This window comes from Leopardus geoffroyi, chromosome A2 (assembly GCF_018350155.1).
Source record: "Leopardus geoffroyi isolate Oge1 chromosome A2, O.geoffroyi_Oge1_pat1.0, whole genome shotgun sequence".
NCBI lineage: Eukaryota > Metazoa > Chordata > Mammalia > Carnivora > Felidae > Leopardus > Leopardus geoffroyi.
This window is the reverse complement of record NC_059331.1, coordinates 36,206,288-36,223,960: the sequence shown is the minus strand read 5'-3', so window position 1 is coordinate 36,223,960 and position 17,673 is coordinate 36,206,288. Positions and strand designations below refer to the sequence as shown.

At 41.2% G+C, this 17,673-nt stretch overlaps 1 protein-coding gene across 3 annotated transcripts in view; it reads left to right on the top strand.

Annotated features, from left to right (window-relative positions):
- Nucleotides 1–17,673, top strand: part of EOGT (EGF domain specific O-linked N-acetylglucosamine transferase) — a 38,654-nt gene that overhangs the window by 2,963 nt on the left and 18,018 nt on the right. For all 3 annotated transcript variants that reach the window (XM_045493485.1, XM_045493486.1, XM_045493484.1), the window contains exons 3-9: nucleotides 1,180–1,403; nucleotides 2,543–2,643; nucleotides 3,796–3,904; nucleotides 6,913–7,007; nucleotides 7,349–7,453; nucleotides 11,499–11,605; nucleotides 14,871–14,974. In XM_045493485.1, coding sequence (XP_045349441.1) covers nucleotides 1,180–1,403; nucleotides 2,543–2,643; nucleotides 3,796–3,904; nucleotides 6,913–7,007; nucleotides 7,349–7,453; nucleotides 11,499–11,605; nucleotides 14,871–14,974 — 845 coding nt within the window. The remainder of the gene's footprint in view (nucleotides 1–1,179; nucleotides 1,404–2,542; nucleotides 2,644–3,795; nucleotides 3,905–6,912; nucleotides 7,008–7,348; nucleotides 7,454–11,498; nucleotides 11,606–14,870; nucleotides 14,975–17,673) is intronic.

The following is a 17,673-nucleotide window of genomic DNA, read 5'->3' as shown; positions in this document are numbered from 1 at the left end:
TAGAATGTAAGCTTCACAAGGGTAAGGGGTTTTAGACCACATCTTCATTGCTACATCCTTGGTACTTTGAACAGTACCTGACACATAGTATGAACCCATATACAATTGTGATTATTAGGTGTTTTTTTTTGTTTTTTTTTTTTTTAATTTCAGAGAGAGAGTGCAAGAGGGATAGAGGGGCAGAGGGAGAGAGAGAAAATCTAAGCAGGCTCCATTCTCAGTGTGGAGCTCGATGCGGGGCTCAATCCCACCATTTTGGGATTATGACCTGAGCTGAAACCAAGAGTCAGAACACTCAACTGTGTGAGCCACTCAGGCATCCCGTGATTATTAGTTTTTATTCAGCAGATGCACATATCCTCGGAGCTTTTGCATTTTCTTTTCTTCTCTCTCCCTGGCATGATTTCCTTGCTCAAAATTCAGGTCTAAGCTCAAATATTATTTAGCGACCTGTTCCTTCCCCCCACCATACCACATGGCTTTAAACATTTATTTCATAAACACCTATATAGCATTTAATGTGCCAGGTACATCTAAACATTTTACCAATATTTAAGTCACAACAGCCCTATGAGGAAGATTTATTATTATTTCCATTTTACAGTTGGAAAAGCTGAAGCACAGAGAGATTAAATAGCTCAAGATCATACAGCCGGGAAACTGTAGCTGGATTCAAACCCAATTGGTCTAGTCTCAAAGTTCATATTCTTAACCATCATGCCATGTTGTCTATCATATTACCTACTTTCTAGCATCAGTAATATGTGAGTGGGGTCACATCGAATCCTTCATCCCGTTTTCACAAATAAAGTTTTATTAGAACACAACCACCCCTATTCTTTAGGATGGGCTGTGGGTTCTTTCATAGCAAAGGTACTGTGGCCTAGTGCCACAGAGATTGTAGGACCTCCCAGGCCAAAAATATTCACTATCTGGCTCTTTACTGAAAAAGTCTGAAAAAGGTTATAAGCTCCAACAGAGCAGGAGCCTTTCTTGTTTTGTTCAAGCCTGTGTACGGGGTGGCCCCTAACACAGTGCCTGGCACCGAACAGGTGCACAATAAATGTCAAATAGAGGGAATGTTACTCAGTAGAGTTCGGTGTCTTTATATTTAGCTCTTGATCTCTTTGACCTTTAAAGGATATGCCTTAACAAAAACCTTTCCAATTGGATCTCTAGGTTTGGAGGTTGCTATGTTAATGCTGCTTATTCTTGGAGTATTGCTTCATGGTGTTTCACTGAGTGGCCAAGAGGAGGCTTCTCCCAAGGCTGATGGCATTCCAGGCGAACCTCTGTTTAACTATGCCAGCATTCGCTTGCCCCAGGAACACATTCCCTTCTTTTTGCACAATAATAGGCACGTTGCCACGGTCTGTAAGAAAGACTCCCATTGTCCTTATAAGGTAGGTATTCGTCTTGTTTTTTCTCCTCTTAGTTCTTTTTCAAAGGATTTTAGTCCTGTTTTATAACCTGAACTTGATGGCTGCATTCTGTAAGGTAGTAGTAAGACTTTATTTGCATTTCATCTAGTGCTGCTAAGTGACTAAACTTTGCTTTTTAAAATGATACCCCATTCATGAGAGTGAGATTTAAAGTCGAGATCACTAATAAAATTTAAAAGCTAAATCACTAATGAAATGAATAGGTGGCCGATACTATTTGTATTCTCTGTAAACAAAGTAAATTAGATTTTGGACAAAAGGTCTAGGTAAAAGCAACTGAAGAACTTCACACCTCTTCTTTCTTAAACTGCTCCTGAGAAGGTCTCTTAGCATTTAATTTCGGTAATAACAGCTCCGCCTCTGTCTCCACCTAATTATGACTGTTACTATGGCCTTCCTTCTGTTCTAAGGTTGTTGGAAAGGCCTCAAATTGGAGCCCATTAAGACGTCTCACAAGGTCGCAGAGATCAAAGCTGGGCCTTGTGAAACGCTTCCTTTCCCATGGAGCCCACACAGGAAGCACATGGACAGGCAGACCTGGGAATGAGACCAGTCTTGCTTCTGGGCCTTGCAGACAAGCGGACTAAGCTCTCTGGCCAACAGGAGCTGCTGGGTCCCCCCAGGACTGCAGAACTGTCCCGTCTTGTGGCGTCTTGTGGCGTCTCTCCTTATCTTGATTGATGAGTAAAGTTGCTGATCCATCTAATTTGTGGTTCTTTTGATCATAGAAATGTCATTTTGTGACTCTTTGGGGACTGCTTTTAGAATCGCTTTGAGCACTGAGAAAGGCAGTTTCATTAGGCTACTTGAGGAAGTTCCAATGCAAGTGGTCTTTGGGAATGTAGGTGAAGCCTACACTTGGGTTGGGTCACAGACGGACATGGTGTTGGGGGAGTGGTGATTAAAGACCATTGTTGTTAAGAACTTTGAGACTGCCATTCTTAGGATTTATTCTAATGATTTTTATTACATGAATATGTATTATAAGATGTAAGAGTGAAAGTTCTGTAAAGATTTGTTTTCTTCACAGAAAAAACTAGAGTCGTCTCTCAATGTCTGGAAAAGGGAGACTAGTCTAAAAGTACATGTTTGTTTTTTAGAAACACTTAGAGAATCTAAAGTTCTGCTGGGGTTATGAGAAATCCTGCAAACCAGAGTTCAGGTTTGGCTATCCTCTTTGTACCTACGTCGACATGGGATGGTAAGCTTCTAGATGGAATCCTCCTCCCCTTTAAATTCTTTTTTTTTTTTTATGTCTATTTATTTTTGACAGAGAGAGGGCATGTGTGGCGGTGCACAGAGAGAGAGGGAGACAGAGGATCCCAAGCACACTCCACACTGTCAGCACAGAGCCCGATGTGGGGCTCGAACTCACAAACTGTGAGATGATGACCTGAGCCAAAGTCGGACACTTAACCGACTGAGCCACCCAGGCACCCCCTCCTCCCCTTTAAATTATCCTTCTCTGCATTGTATGCTGATGCCCCACTTCCCAGACAAACTCTTTTGGTTTTAGATAGTAATTCTTTTAGACATTAATTTGCTTATACAGTGATGAATTCAAATTGACTTGCCTCCCCTCCTTCTTGCCACCCTGTGCAGGAATATGTCTTTTTACCTCTACCAAGAGGGAAAAACAATATGGATCACTAGAAAATATTTTACCCCAACAAACACTAAAAAGATAAATTGATGGCTCCCTCTTGAGTGTGGAGGAGAGTGTGAAGTATATACAGTAGGTAAAGCCTACACTTTGGTTGGGGCACAGATGGACATGGTGTTGGGGGAGTGGTGATTAAAGACCATTGTTGTTAAGAACTTTGAGACTGCCATTCTTAGGATTTATTCTAATGATTTTTATTGTATGAATATATAATAAAATGATAAAAAAATAATTTTTATTATGTGAATATGTATTATAAGATGTAAGAGTGAAAGTTCTTTAAAGATTTGTTTTCTTCACGGAAAAGGCTAGAGTCATCTCTCAACATCTGAGAAAGGGATACCAGGCTAAAAGTACACGTTTTATGTTTTAGAGACACTTAGAGAATCTAAAGTGCTGCTGGGGCACCAGTGTATACAAGCTAAGAAAGTACAGTAATTAGCAGCTCATTTTCTTGAGTTCCAGATGACCCTAACTTAATAAATTTCTGTTGTGTATTTTCAGTAAAAGAAAGTAAGTCTGTAAGTAACTTATTTTGGTATCTTGATGTCTCAAAGGAGTTACAGGAAGATTATGATAGTTCAAAAAAATTAATGGCAAACTTTTAGCAATTTCACCTTTAGAAAGGAAACTCAAGGCTCAGAAAAGTGAAAAAGAGAAAAATAATGGCATCTTTGTGATTGCTAATAGGACAGATACCCTTGAATCAGCCCAGGACATATTCTGGAAACAAGCTGACTTTGGATATGCCGGAGAGCGACTGGAAGAACTTCACGTGCTCTGCCAGCCTGAGGAAGCGGTGCGTGTTTATTTTCAAATACTCGTTAGTGTTTGGGTTTTCATGTAAAAGCAAGGCTCCATGAGAGGAATCCATACTCACTTATTTATTGGCTTCAACTTGAAAAAATTTTTTTATGTTTATTTATTTTTTGAGAGAGAGAGAGTGAGTGGGGCAGGGGCAGAGAGAGAAGGAGCCACAGAATCTGAAGCAGGCTTCAGGCTCCGAGCTGTCAGCACAGAGCCCAACAAGGGGCTCGATCCCAGGAACCATGAGATCATGACCTGAGCCTAAGTCGGACGGTTAACCGACTGAAGCCCTGGCTTCAACTTTTATTTAACTTCTAAAACAAGTTGTTCTGTGTCATTTGGAAGCCATGTCCTCATTTTCACACATATCTCAGAAGGTCATATTTTGAGACAGTTAAAATATAACTAGGTTTAGAATTTTCCCCCAACATAGGCTAAAGAAGATAAATTGCTTCTTTCCAGATTCCCTTGCAAGTTGTTTGGGACGGATGATACACCCCCACCAAGCTGCCCTGCGTTTGTTTAGGACTTGATGGTTTGCGAAAGCCTTTTCTCCTTGTCAGCTAGCTTGACTTTCGCAAGCCTTAGAGCTGATAGACAGGGCAGGGATTACTGATGCCATTTGACCAGAGAGAAAAACAAAGTCCTCAGAGAGGTTAAGCAGCTTCTCCAGGACCACGCTTGTAGACTTGTACATCTAGAACTCAGATACAGATCTCTTTCTGTGTGCTTTCAACCGTGCACTGCCCTCTGTGGGTCAGCCATGCATGTTGCTAAGAGCCAGTTCTGGGTGGTCAGGAACCACCCAGGGTCAGGAACCCTCCACAGGGCAGGGTTCAAAACCTGATTCTTAGAGCACCCAACCTTGCCATGTTTCAGTTTCTTTTCCTTTCAAGCCATGCCTGTGTCATAGCTTATGGTGGGGATGAAATGGAATTCTGCTTGTAAAAATGCTCAGTGTGGGACTGGGTTTCCAGCAAAGGGCTCAGGGTTAGTTTTTAAAGGTTCATGGGTTGTAAGTACTTACTATTATTCTAAATTTATTTATTTATTTTGGGAAAGAGAGAGAGAGAAGGAACACAAACGAGGGAGGGGCAGAGAGAAGGAGAGACAGAATCCCAAGCAGGCTCTGCACCATCAGCGTAGAGCCCAGTGCAGGGCTGGCACTCACGAAGTACAAGATCATGACCTGAGCTGAGACGGAGAGTTAGATGCTTAACCTACTGAGCCACCTGGGCACCCCTGTAAGCACTGATTATTATTTTTTTCTTTTTTTCTTTTCTTTTATTATTATTTTTTAAATTTACATCCAAGTTAGCATATAGTGCAACAATGATTTCAGGGCTAGATTCCTTCATAGCCCTTACCCCTTTGGCCCATCCCCCCTCCCACAACCCCTCCAGTAACCTTCTGTTTGTTCTCCATATTTAAGAGTCTCTTCTGTTTTGCCCCCCTCCCTGTTTTTATATTATTTTTGTTTCCCTTCCCTTATGTTCATCTGTTTTGTCTCTTAAAGTCCTCATACGACTGAAGTCATACGATTTTTGTTTTTCTCTGACTGACTAATTTCACTTAGCATAATACCCTCCAGTTCTATCCACGTAGGTGCAAATGGCAAGATTTCATTCTTTTTGATTGCTGAGTAATACTCCATTGTATATATCTACCACATCTTCTTCATCCATTCATCCATCGATGGCCATTTGGGCTCTTTTCATACTCTGGCTATTGTTGATAGTGTAAGCACTTATTATTATTATTTTTTTTTTTATTTAAAAAAATTTTTTTTTCATAAGCACTTATTATTAAGGTCTCCTATCTGCCAGGGTTCTTGAACCCTGGCCATGTCTCTGACCTCTCAGGGGTCTCTGTTATCTCCAGGCAATCTAGGAAATTAAAAAAAAATTCTTAATTCACTTTCATTGAGAAGTGGAATATGTGCTCTGTGGCGCTTTTGGAGATACCACGTAATAGAACTTGAAGCAATTGTAGGGAGGTGGATGAACCCCGAAGGAGGAATTTGTGGCTTTAACCTGCACTGCTGCTGACACCCTTACAAGACATTGTTTTGTGTATGCCACATAGTTTGGCTGGAGCCCAGATGTTCTTGTGGTGGGCACGAAGGGAGAGCCATTCCACACCTCACACACCTCCTCTAAGGCAGTTTGTAGAATGCTTTCCTGGACAAGATCTACAGTGACACATTTTGTGCAATCAGAATATGATCTCTTACCAACTATGGATTCCAAAACACCATGTGGGTTAAGGTTAAGGCCTTGTGTTCATTGGGAATTATGGGAAAACAGTAAGATGGCATTTAAATCCATAAATAAAATCCAGAGCAGGTAACAGTTTTTGAAACTGTCCCTATTTCAGCACAAACCAGATTGGTTAAAAAACAAAACAAAACAAAACAAAAAAACAAAAAAAAACCAGGCTCTGGTAGTTGACTCTTTTGCTCTTTTATTACAGTGATTTAAAAAACATTGCCCTTTTACTGCTGTTGAAAGAGAGACTCTGAGAAGTTTTATAGTTTGTAAAAGCACCTCTTATTAAAATTGGCAACTGCCCTTCCAGCCTTCACTTTAATGTCTCTTAATGTGTGCATTCTTCTTTGTTGCATTTGGCTTGGCTTTGAAAAATGCTTTTTGTCATAGCTGTGAGATACTGATGGCTCTGAGAGCTTTTTTTTTTTTAGAGCACAGCAAAACCACACATAAAGCTCTTGGCCTTAAAATTTGAGATGATATAAATAGAACATTTGGGAGTTTTCCCAGTAACCTAAAAGTGTGCACACTGGCAAAACTATGCTTGACCAGAGTCTGCTGGGGAGGAGAAAAATGCATCAACAGAAGCAGGCTTTCAGAAGCTGTTCTCATCACGTGGTGTGGTTTCAGCCCGAACATGTACGTCCTGTCAATCTGTCTAGCAAGGCTGAGTGTGTTCTCGAAATATTAATACCTGGAGGGTTTTTTTTCTTTCTTTTCCACCTTGTTTCAGAATGACTCAAGTCTGGTATGTTCCCGTTATCTTCAGTACTGCAGAGCAACCAATCTCTATCTTGATTTAAGAAACATCAAGAGAGACCATGACAGGTATTTCAGTCGTTGATGTTAAAATCGAATAGAAATTTGGAAATATTTCCAGGTCCAGGGATATGGCTTGGACTTGCTTCATAGTAATATGGCGATGAGGTCGGGGAATGGGTGGAGGATGGAAGCCCAGTCAAGCCACAAGCTGATCATTGTGAAGCTGGATTATGGGTCCATCAGGTTTCTATACCATTCTGCTACTTTTGTTTATGTTCGAAGCGTTCTGTTATAAAGAGTTAAATTCTAATGAGGAACGGATTTTGTAAAGCACGTTAGTTACATCCTGTGTGCTTGAACAGTGATAAAATTTTTCAAACTCCACTTAATTTTTTGTCATCCACCAGATTTAAGGAAGATTTTTTCCAGAGTGGCGAAATTGGAGGACACTGCACGCTTGACATTCGTACATTGATGTCTCAAGGTCAGCGCAAAAGCCCTCTGCAGTCCTGGTAAGATTTTAAAAATATGTATATATATAAAACATATATATATATATATATATATATATATATATATATATATATATATATATATTTCTAAAATATTTGCTTTTATTTCTGGCACTTGCAGACCTTGGGAGGGACTTTTAAATGGAAAATGTTACTTTATTTGTAGAGAATTTGGCATGAGCCTTCAGGGAGTGATGGCTACAGAGTGAATCTGTCAGTTGTATTTGAATTAAATATATGTTTATAAAATATTAGGAAGTATGATACACGATTTACTGACTGCCAATGAAAGAAAAAAAATCTGTTCAAAAATGAAATTTTATTAACTCTTCATAATTGTGCATGTGTTTGGAGAACACATTTTTTATCTTTAAAAAATTTTTTTCTTTTTATATTTAGTCATTTTTGAGAGATAGAGACAGAGTGTAAGTGGGGGAGAGGCAGAGAGAGAGGGACACACACACAAAATCCAAAGCAGGTTCCAGGCTCCGAGCTATCAGCACAGAGCTTGACACGGGGCTCAAACCCATGAAATATGACATCATGACCTAAGCCGAAGTCAGACACTCACCACCTTACCTTCCAGGCACCCCAGGGGAACACATTTTTTAAAGAAGTAAGTATTTAATGAAGTATGTAACAAGCATATAGAGGAGGATACAGTTTGGATGATGAAGAAGTGAACCTAGCTGTATAACTCTTACCCTGGTGAAACATAGACCATCACCAGCACCCAAGACTCCTCTTCAAAGGGAAACCCTGCCCCGACTTTCAACACTTCTGATCAACGTTTTGAACTTTATATAAACTGGAGAAAATATTTTGATTTAAAACATATTTCTGAAGTTTATTTATCTACCTTGGGAGACAAAGAAAGACAGAGAGAGCGCGGCAGTATGAGCAGGGGAGGGGCAGAGAGAGGAGAGAGAGAATCCCAAGCAGGCTCTGCACTGTCAGTGCAGAGCTCAATGTGGGACTTGAACCCAGGAACCATGAGATCATGACCTGAGCTGAAATCAAGAGTCGGATGCTCAACCGACTGAGCCACCCAGGTGCTCCTAAAACATTTTTACTAATTCTTTGGTCTAATTGACTATATCTAGAAATTAACAAATTGGGGTACTTTAAAAAAACTTTTTTTTAAAAACTTTTTATTTGGAAATAATTGTAGACTTCCAGAAGTTTAGACAGCGCAAGGAGTTCCCATTGTACCCCTATCCCAGCTTCCTCTAATGATGACATCTAATATAACCACAATGATCAAAACCAGGAAATTGACATTGTTGCAATAATATTAAGTAAACATATTTGAATTTCACCAGTGCTTGCATGCACTCTTTTTTATTTTTTATTTTTGGATGCATAATTCTGTGAAATTTATATCATACGTCTGTGTGCATGCAACCACTAACACAATCAGGACACAGAACTGTTCTGTCATCTCAAAGAAACTCCCGTGCTACCCCTTTAGTCTAGCTGAGCACTCAGTTCCAGCATATATGTTACGTTTTCCACATGCCACCGAGCAATTGTCCAACAACAGCTGGCTGTCCTACAATTCAACTCAATTCTGACACCATCTACCCAGAGACAACATCAGATCCCACATAGGTTAAGAGCTCAGTCCCACAAGACTGTCCCCCCGCCCATTTTAGACCCCAGTTACAAGCCCAGGGGATCACCTGTGCTTCTGACTGATCCATCAGCTGTAGATTGGGTTAGATTTTGCTAGAGTGGCTCAAGTAACTTAGAGAAATATTTTGCCTACTAGACTACCAGTTTATTCTAGAAGGATGTAGCTCAGGAACACCCGGATGGAAGAGTTGCATAGAGCAAGGTGTGGGGAAGGGGCGCAGAGCTTCTGTGCCTTCTCCAGGCACCCCACGTGTTCCCCAACCCAGAAACCTTCCAAGTCCTCTCCTGTTAGGTTTTCGTGGAGGCTTCATTACCTCTATGACAGTTGATTCAAACTCCAGCCCTTCTTTATTCCCCTAAGGTGTGGGGGTGGGACTGAAAGGTCCAACCCTCTAATAATGGTGATTCTGATTGGGTGATGTGGTGATTCTTCTGGCAGCCAGCCCCCAACCTTAGGGAGGTCGAAAAGTGCCTCATTAGCATAACAAAAGACCCTTTCCTGGCTTTGAAATTCCAAGGGCTTTCTCCCTTGGCCAGAAATGGGGATGAAGACCAAATATGTATATATCTTATTATAAATCACAATATCACAAGTCACATAGCATAGTCTTATTTAATGTTAATTTTTGAGGCCAAACATTCATGCTCAGCAAATCCTTCAGGATAATAATCCGCCATACATTTATAGGGTATTTTACAATCTGCAATGCAGTATCTTCCTTAACTGAGGTTAAAAATCAAAATTCACCTGAGTAACTTTGAAGATCCTAGTTGGCTTTATTCGGTGATTCATGAATTGGGCTGCATCCCATCTAGCAAACAGAGAAGAGCTCCAAGAAGCTGTACAAAATGCTTCTGCTTTTATAGGCAGAAGGGGGCAGGGACAAGAAAAAGAGCAGATCCCTTCATCTTCCTGTGAGGGAGGTGGACTCTGTGTGGTAGATGGCCTTGTTGGTGCTGACCAGAAAATTACGGACTGGCTGCTTAAGACTCCATTCCTAGAGAAGTTGGAAAGTGTAATTAGGTTAGGCATTAAGCTTCGGTTTGGTGACGTGGGCTTAGCACAAGTGACTCCATTTTGGGCCTCTTTTTCCTTTTCAACACTTAATGTGAGTTTTGCAGTAGGAGTTCCTCTGCTGCAGTGAGCTGTTTGATTACCTAGTATGTTTCGATATCTGATTTCACATGGTGGTAGTTCCCTCTGGTGTATTTATATTAGTAATTTATTGCCATGTAACAAATTACTCCCAAATATGCACTAGGGTATATTTTCATTCATTATCTATTTGATAACAAACAACTCCAAGGTTTTACAGTTTAAGACAACAAACTTTATTATCTCATGAAGTTTCTGATGGTCAGGATTTGGAGGCAGCTTAGCTGGCCGGTTCTGGCTCAGGGTCTCTCACAAGGTTGCAGTTCAGCTATTGACAAAGGCTTAGCCATCCCTAGGCTCAAGTCGGCTTGGAGACTCTGCTTCTAGGCTCCCTCATGTTGTGGTAAGTTTCACTTTCTCTGTGTCTGGTGCCATGTTTTTTGCCACATGGACCTCTCCCTTAGTGCTACTCACAGCATGGTAGCCGGCTCTGAGAGACAGAGAGAGAGAGAGAGTCTAAGCACGTGCCCTAGGATAGAGGCTTCAGTCTTTGTGTACTCTAATCTCAGAAGTCATATACCATCATTTCTGCCATATTCTGTTCATTGGAAGTAAATCACCAAGTCCGGCCCACACTTAAGGGGAGGGAGTTAATCTCAACTTCTTGAAGGGAGAAGTATCAGAGAACTTGTGGACCTATTTTTGAAATCACCACAATAATTCGGCATTGTGTGTATTTTAACAGGATTTGTTTGATATTTGTTTTACATCAGTTGTCTCAAAAATGAAGAGTTATAATCTTTAGGTTAATTATCTTTTGGCACATGCCCGTGATTATCTTCTTTTGTAGGGAAGAAAACTGTGCCATATGGTCTCCAAAGACATTTTCTGAGAAAAAGGCTTTACTTTCTAACGGGAGGCTTAGCTGTCTGCTGTCTTTCTGAGGCACTCAATAATTTTTGGAATGCCATCTGTTTTAGAATCCTAAAGTCTACCACAAGATCACAAGAAGGCTTTTTGAATCTTCCCACTTTACTGGTAGATTATTTAGCCAATGCATTGTGTAGATTTCTTTTTTGTCTGGAAAATTCCTGTTTTATCTTGTACATGAAGCTGTCATCTTTCTTCCTTGTCTCAATCTTAAAATCATTATCAAGTTATATAAATGTTAGTAAGTTTGAGAAGTTCCACTTGTCTTCATAAGAGCATATTCTACAAATAAAGTCCCCCTAATGAGCACATCCTGAGTTACAGTATTATGGTAGGAAGTTCAGGAGGATCCCTTTGAAACTATCTCCCAACTCTTAATTCCAGGTTTGCTGAGCTACAAAGCTATACTCAGCTCGCTTTCAGACCCATAGAAGCTGCTGAATGTGACGTTGTTATTGAAAAACCAACCTACTTCATGAAACTGGATGCAGGTGAGAAGTTAAACTTGCCTGTTATTTATTTATCAGTGAATAAGGCATTGTTCCTTCTTTGATATGTGTATGTAGTGATTTCCTGTGACTTTCTGGGAGGCTGTGTGGCATTAAATAGTGGGTTTGCTTTTTGAAGCGGGTTCCTTCTCTGAAGAAGGGAGCTAGTTTGAACTTCCCATTATATGATACTTTTGGTATTTTAGTGGAGACCTGGACATTCGTATCAGATGACTCTATCAGAATCAAAAGATGAGAGAAAAAGGTCTATGGACACCTGCTGTAGCTAAATTTACCCCATCTGGTTTCTGCAATAACTTGATTTGTGTTGTGTTTCCTTAGAAAAAATTTATTTATTTATTTATTTATTTATTTATTTATTTATTTATTTTTAGAAAAAATTTAAAAGGAAAAGCCATGTATATATCGTGGGTAGGAGAGGAATGCCCTTGCTCTTCTGGCAGACTTTCTAAAATCCTTTCCATGACTGAAGCGAAATGAAAATTCCTCTGAAGTTAGCAGTGCAGTGTATTATTAGGGACAAAAAGTTAGTTACATTATTTTCCCATTTGTACCTATAGCTTCTGACTCTCGACTTTCAAGGACAGCTTTAACTTTGTGAACCAGTTGCCCCAGAGAGGAGAAACGTGGATCGTGCTATATTATGTGTCTTATTATGAGAGAAAAAGATCATGGAGTGCCTGGGTGGCTCAGTCAGTTAAGTGTCCGACTCTTCTGCTCAGGCCATGATCTCACAGTTCTTGAGTTCAAGCCCCGCATGGGGCTCTGTGTTGACGGCATGGACCCTGCTTGGGATTCTGTCTCTCCCTCTCTCTCTGCTCCTCACCACTTGCTCTCTCTTTCTCAAAATAAATAAAAAACAGATTTTAAAAGAGATAAAGGTTATTCTGCCATGCCATATCAAAATGCATGAGGGGCCGGGCTTCCAGTGAAATATAGAGAGCTCTCTGTCACAAATATTTCAGAATTACTATAATGTATTGATCATATTTTTAATGCTTCTGCTTTCTGAAGCATTATATATAACAAAGCATTAGGTTCAGAAATCAGACCCGTTGTGGTTTTTGGAATGAGAGCAAGTGAGAATGCTGTGTTCGAGGTCCTGACTCTTGTTTTAAATATGCAAATTGAAAAGGGGCAAAGAAAACTCTGTGATCTGCCTGAAAAGAGGTGGATATGTATGAGCTGTTAAACGGATGCCTCTACTCAGGCAGTAAAATGGGTAAAGTAGGAATAATAGGCTAGCGTAGCCCCGGGCTGTTTCTTTTCCTATGTTTGTAACTCTTTTTCTTCTGACTACACCCTCATCCCGTTTCCCTTTTCACATTGACTCTTACCGTCAGAGAATGAGCATTTTACAGAACACGACTCATTGGGGGCACATTTCTTGAGAATGGGACCCATGTTTTCTCCTTCCTTGGCCACACTGGTCTGTGCTGCGTCCCTCAGTACCTGTTACAAACTTGCCGGATGATCCATGGGGGAGCTAATGTGTGCTGTGCGCTCATCTGGAAATAAGGATGTGTTGTCATAGAACCTTCTTTTTCTTAGTAATTTGAAAATGTGCTCTTTGCCAAATTGTTCTGAATACATAAAGGAGTCTTTCCAAATACTCACCTAAGATTGCAGTCTAGGGGAGCCTGGGTGGTTCACTTGGTTGGGTGTCTGACTTTGTCATGATCTCACAGTTTGTGGGTTCAAGCCCCGCATCGGGCTCTGTGCTGACAGCTCAGAGCCTGGAGCCTGCTTCAGATTCTGTGTCTCCCTCTCTCTCTGCCCCTCCCCAGCTCACACTCCGTTTCTCTCTCAAAAAATAAATAAACATTAAAAAAATTAAAAAAAATAGTTACCAGTCTAAAAATAATTTTTTTCTCTTTGTTTTATTGAGATGTAATTGACATAGAGCACTGTATAACTTTAAGATGTACAGCATAATGACCTGACTTCTATAAACTGAGTATTTTTTACTCTTATTTTCTGGCACACAACATTATTATTCACCGTGGGAATGAAGTCAGAATATTTTATGATTTCTGCTTTTCAGAGTCACTGTTTTTCTTTTCAAATGCATGTTTAAAATTTTTTTTTAATGTTTGTTTATTTTTGAGAGAGAGACAGAATGCCAGCAAGGGAGGGGCAGAGAGAGAGGGAGACACAAGAATCCAAAGCAGGCTCCAGGCTCTAAGCTGTCAGCACAGAGTCTGACGTGGGGCTCAAACCCACGAACCGTGAGATCATGATCTGAGCCAAAGGTGGACACTTAACCCACTGAGCCACCCAGGCGCCCCAAAGTGCATGTTTTGAATGTCAGTTCTTGGAATTTTGTCCCCTTTAGATTTGCACGTTGCCAGTTTGGATACTGGGTCCTGCATACCTAAGTCGAAAGAGTGCATGTTTGGTTTCTTTTTAATGACCGACTTACAAATTTAGAAATATCTGCACACACACTCCCTTCACCGCTTTTTGACCCAGCAGGATCCAGGTTGTCTTCATTACAGTTTCCCTCTGTGCCAGGCGCAGGGCCGGATACTTTTAGGTACATTTTCTTTGCATTCCTCCTAACAAAGCTGGCACCTAAGTAGAAGGATTTCCTGTTTCTCCTAGAGAAGCTAAAGCGTGGGGACTTTATCACCTCTTGTGAAAACCTTGCTCCTGAATGGCTGAGCTGGGATTCAACATGGTTCTTCAGACTCCAAAGTTCATGCTGTTTCTATTAGAACATGAGACACTCAGCCCTTTCAAATGGTAGTTGGTTCATATTTTCCCCAGAATCAATGCTATAAATAGCGATTAAAAAGGAATGAAAAGTACCAAAATGTTAAAAGTGCCATCATTGTCCATACTTCTATGGTAAATACATATTGCTTGATTGATTTAAAAAAATAAATGATCATAAAAAATGAAATTACTCTTTTTGGCCTTACAGTTCTGCATTTTGAGCTAAATAGACTTCTCTTATTTTTTTCTTGGAATTTACTGTTCATTGGTTACTTAGTGTATATAGGGGAAAATGCATTCCTGATTTCTAAATGGACAATTTTAAAGTGATTTTTTGAACCCAATCATCAGTTAATTGAGGACTTCCCAAGTACAGATCCTTTCGTGTTTGGAAAAACTCTTATGTTTTTCTCCCAATTATTTTCAGCTAAAAGTCTATCACACTATAAATAGGTGGGGTGAATAAAAATTGTTTAATCCTTTGCTCTTTGGGGTTAATTAACATCGATTTCTTTTTTTCCAATACCAGGTGTTAACATGTATCACCACTTCTGTGATTTTATCAATCTTTATATTACTCAGCACGTTAATAATTCATTCAGTACAGATGTGTACATCGTGATGTGGGACACTGTAAGTAAGAACATGTTCTTGGCTTCAGCTTTTTTTCAAAATTTTTAACGTTTATTTATTATTGAGAGACAGAGAGAGCCAGAGCATGAGCATGGGAGGGACAGAGAGAGAGAAAGACACAGAATCTGAAGCAGGCTCCAGGCTCCGAGCCGTCAGCACAGAGCCCGACGCAGGGCTCGAACTCACAAATTATGAGATCGTGACATGAGCCGAAGTCGGAAGCTTAACCGACTGAGCCACCCAGGTGCCCCCTTTGCTTCAGCTTTGCCTGGCTCAGTAAATGTGTGAAATGTGATGTGGTGAAATGGAGTTTTCTAACCCACACACATTTAAATATACACACATGTACACACTGATGCAGATGGGTGTGAATGTGTCTGTGCATATGCATTTTTTTTTCAACGTTTATTTATTTTTGGGACAGAGAGAGACAGAGCATGAATGGGGGAGGGGCAGAGAGAGAGGGAGACACAGAATCGGAAACAGGCTCCAGGCTCTGAGCCATCAGCCCAGAGCCTGACGCGGGGCTTGAACTCATGGACCGCGAGATCGTGACCTGGCTGAAGTCGGACGCTTAACCGACTGCGCCACCCAGGCGCCCCATGCATTTACATGTATGCATACATATGGGTATGTATGCATTTGCGTGTATATATCTTTGTTCTTTGAATTTTGGAATGAAGCCGTGGAAGATTTCTTTCCCCCTCTGGGCAGGTGAAGCCCCAGAGACCTGTGCTCAGTGTTTCTTTGAGAGAGACATGTGAAGACTGTCCTTTGCTTAACCTCCGTGACCTCCCACCTGACTCCCATGGGGAGATCTGGCCTCTGTTTCACCGTGTGGCCTCCTGTAATTACCACCTACCTTTGCTTAACTGTAGCTTCCCTTTTCTACTTGACTGATGCTAGATTGTGCTGTATCAGGTCACTACCCAGGGCAAGTCTTAGGTATATTAGCACGGTCTTTTTTTCCCTTCTCCTTCTTCCCTTATCTAGCCCCCCACCTACCAAGGTAACCCCCAGAGTTGCCCCAGTACACTCAGCTGGGAAACGGGATGATTCTGGTATCTCCCTCAGTATCGTGGATGAAGCATACAGTATGCAAAGAGTCACAGTGCCTGGCTCTGTGTGTTGTGTGCTCTGTGTGTTGACTATGACCATGGCAATGATAGGGAGGACAAGTGGTTTATGGTGCACATGAGAGGCTGCCACTAAGAGGTCATTAAAGTTCACCTAGACATTCCAACTCACAAGATGCTCGTAGACCCCCTCTTGGCACAAGTCTGTTGAGAACATTTTTGCAGGCAGGGCAACTTCAGACATTCCTTCCAGGGAGAGTCCTTCCAGAAGCCTGAACAGCATAGCTCAGGTGCAAGGGGCGGGGATCTTCCTAGGGCAGGTACAGACACTTCATGTCCCACAGAGGCCACTATCTCCTGCACCAGCTGTGTTGGTAGAGCTCCCAGGATCCCCGGAAGAGACAGCCAGCTCCAAGAGTCATCGTGCCTTTTCCCAGTCCAGACACATTGTACCCGTCAAGCCTCTTTTTATTTTTTATTTTTTTTTATTTTTTTTTTAAATTTTTTTTTTAACGTTCATTTATTTATTTATTTATTTATTTTATTTTATTTTATTTTATTTTTCAACGTTTATTTATTTTTGGGACAGAGAGAGACAGAGCATGAACGGGGGAGGGGCAGAGAGAGGGAGACACAGAATCGGAAACAGGCTCCAGGCTCTGACGCGGGGCTCGAACTCACGGACCGCGAGATCGTGACCTGGCTGAAGTCGGACGCTTAACCGACTGCGCCACCCAGGCGCCCCTCAAGCCTCTTTTTAAATCGCAAACAGGGCGCCTGGGTGGCTCAGTCAGTTGAGCTTCTGACTCTTGATTTTGGCTCAAGTCGTGATCTCACAGGTTCGTGGGATCAAGCCCTGTGTTGGGCTCCACGCTGGGCTTATAGCCTGCGTAGGATTCTCTCTTTCCCTCTCCCTCTACCACTCCCCGGCTCATGTGTGCTCACACGCATGCTCTCTCTCTCTCTGAAAAAAAAAATAAAAAAATAAAAAAAATTTTTAGAAAAATCACAAGCAGTGTTACTTAGAAACACAGTTGGCCCCTGCCATCTTCATTTCCAGAGAGAAGAGCCAGACAGTTAAACGAAGGTTAGATTCTCGTGCAGGATTTGGGGAAGTGTTTTGTTTTCACAGATACGAGGCTCATAGTGGAGCTGCGTAGAAAGGTTTCCTTTATCACTGCTCCATAGACTTGTAGTTTGATTTGAAGTCTGGGGAGAATCGGTTGATAATTCTTGGCATGTGAATAATGCGGTCTTTTGATTTTCTTCTTTGCAAGTATGTGTTTCCCTCTCGAGTTCCAGTTTTGCTACCATGATGGTTTCATTTCTTGAAACTGTTTTTGTGAGCAAAGGACGCAACAGTTCCTTTCTCTTTTCTGTCAGTGCTTCTAGGCCACCGTCACCAGCTCTCAGAAGCCCTGATGATTAACTCAGGGTTGTTGTGCCTTAAAAAAAAATTTTTTTTAACATTTATTTATTTTTGAGGGAGAGAGAGAGAGAGAGAGAAAGCGAGAGCGAGTGAGTGGGGAGAGGCCGAGAGAGAGGGAGACACAGACTCCAAAGCAGGCTCCAGGTTTCAAGATGTTCACATAGAGCCTGCCATGGAGCTCGAACCCATGAACC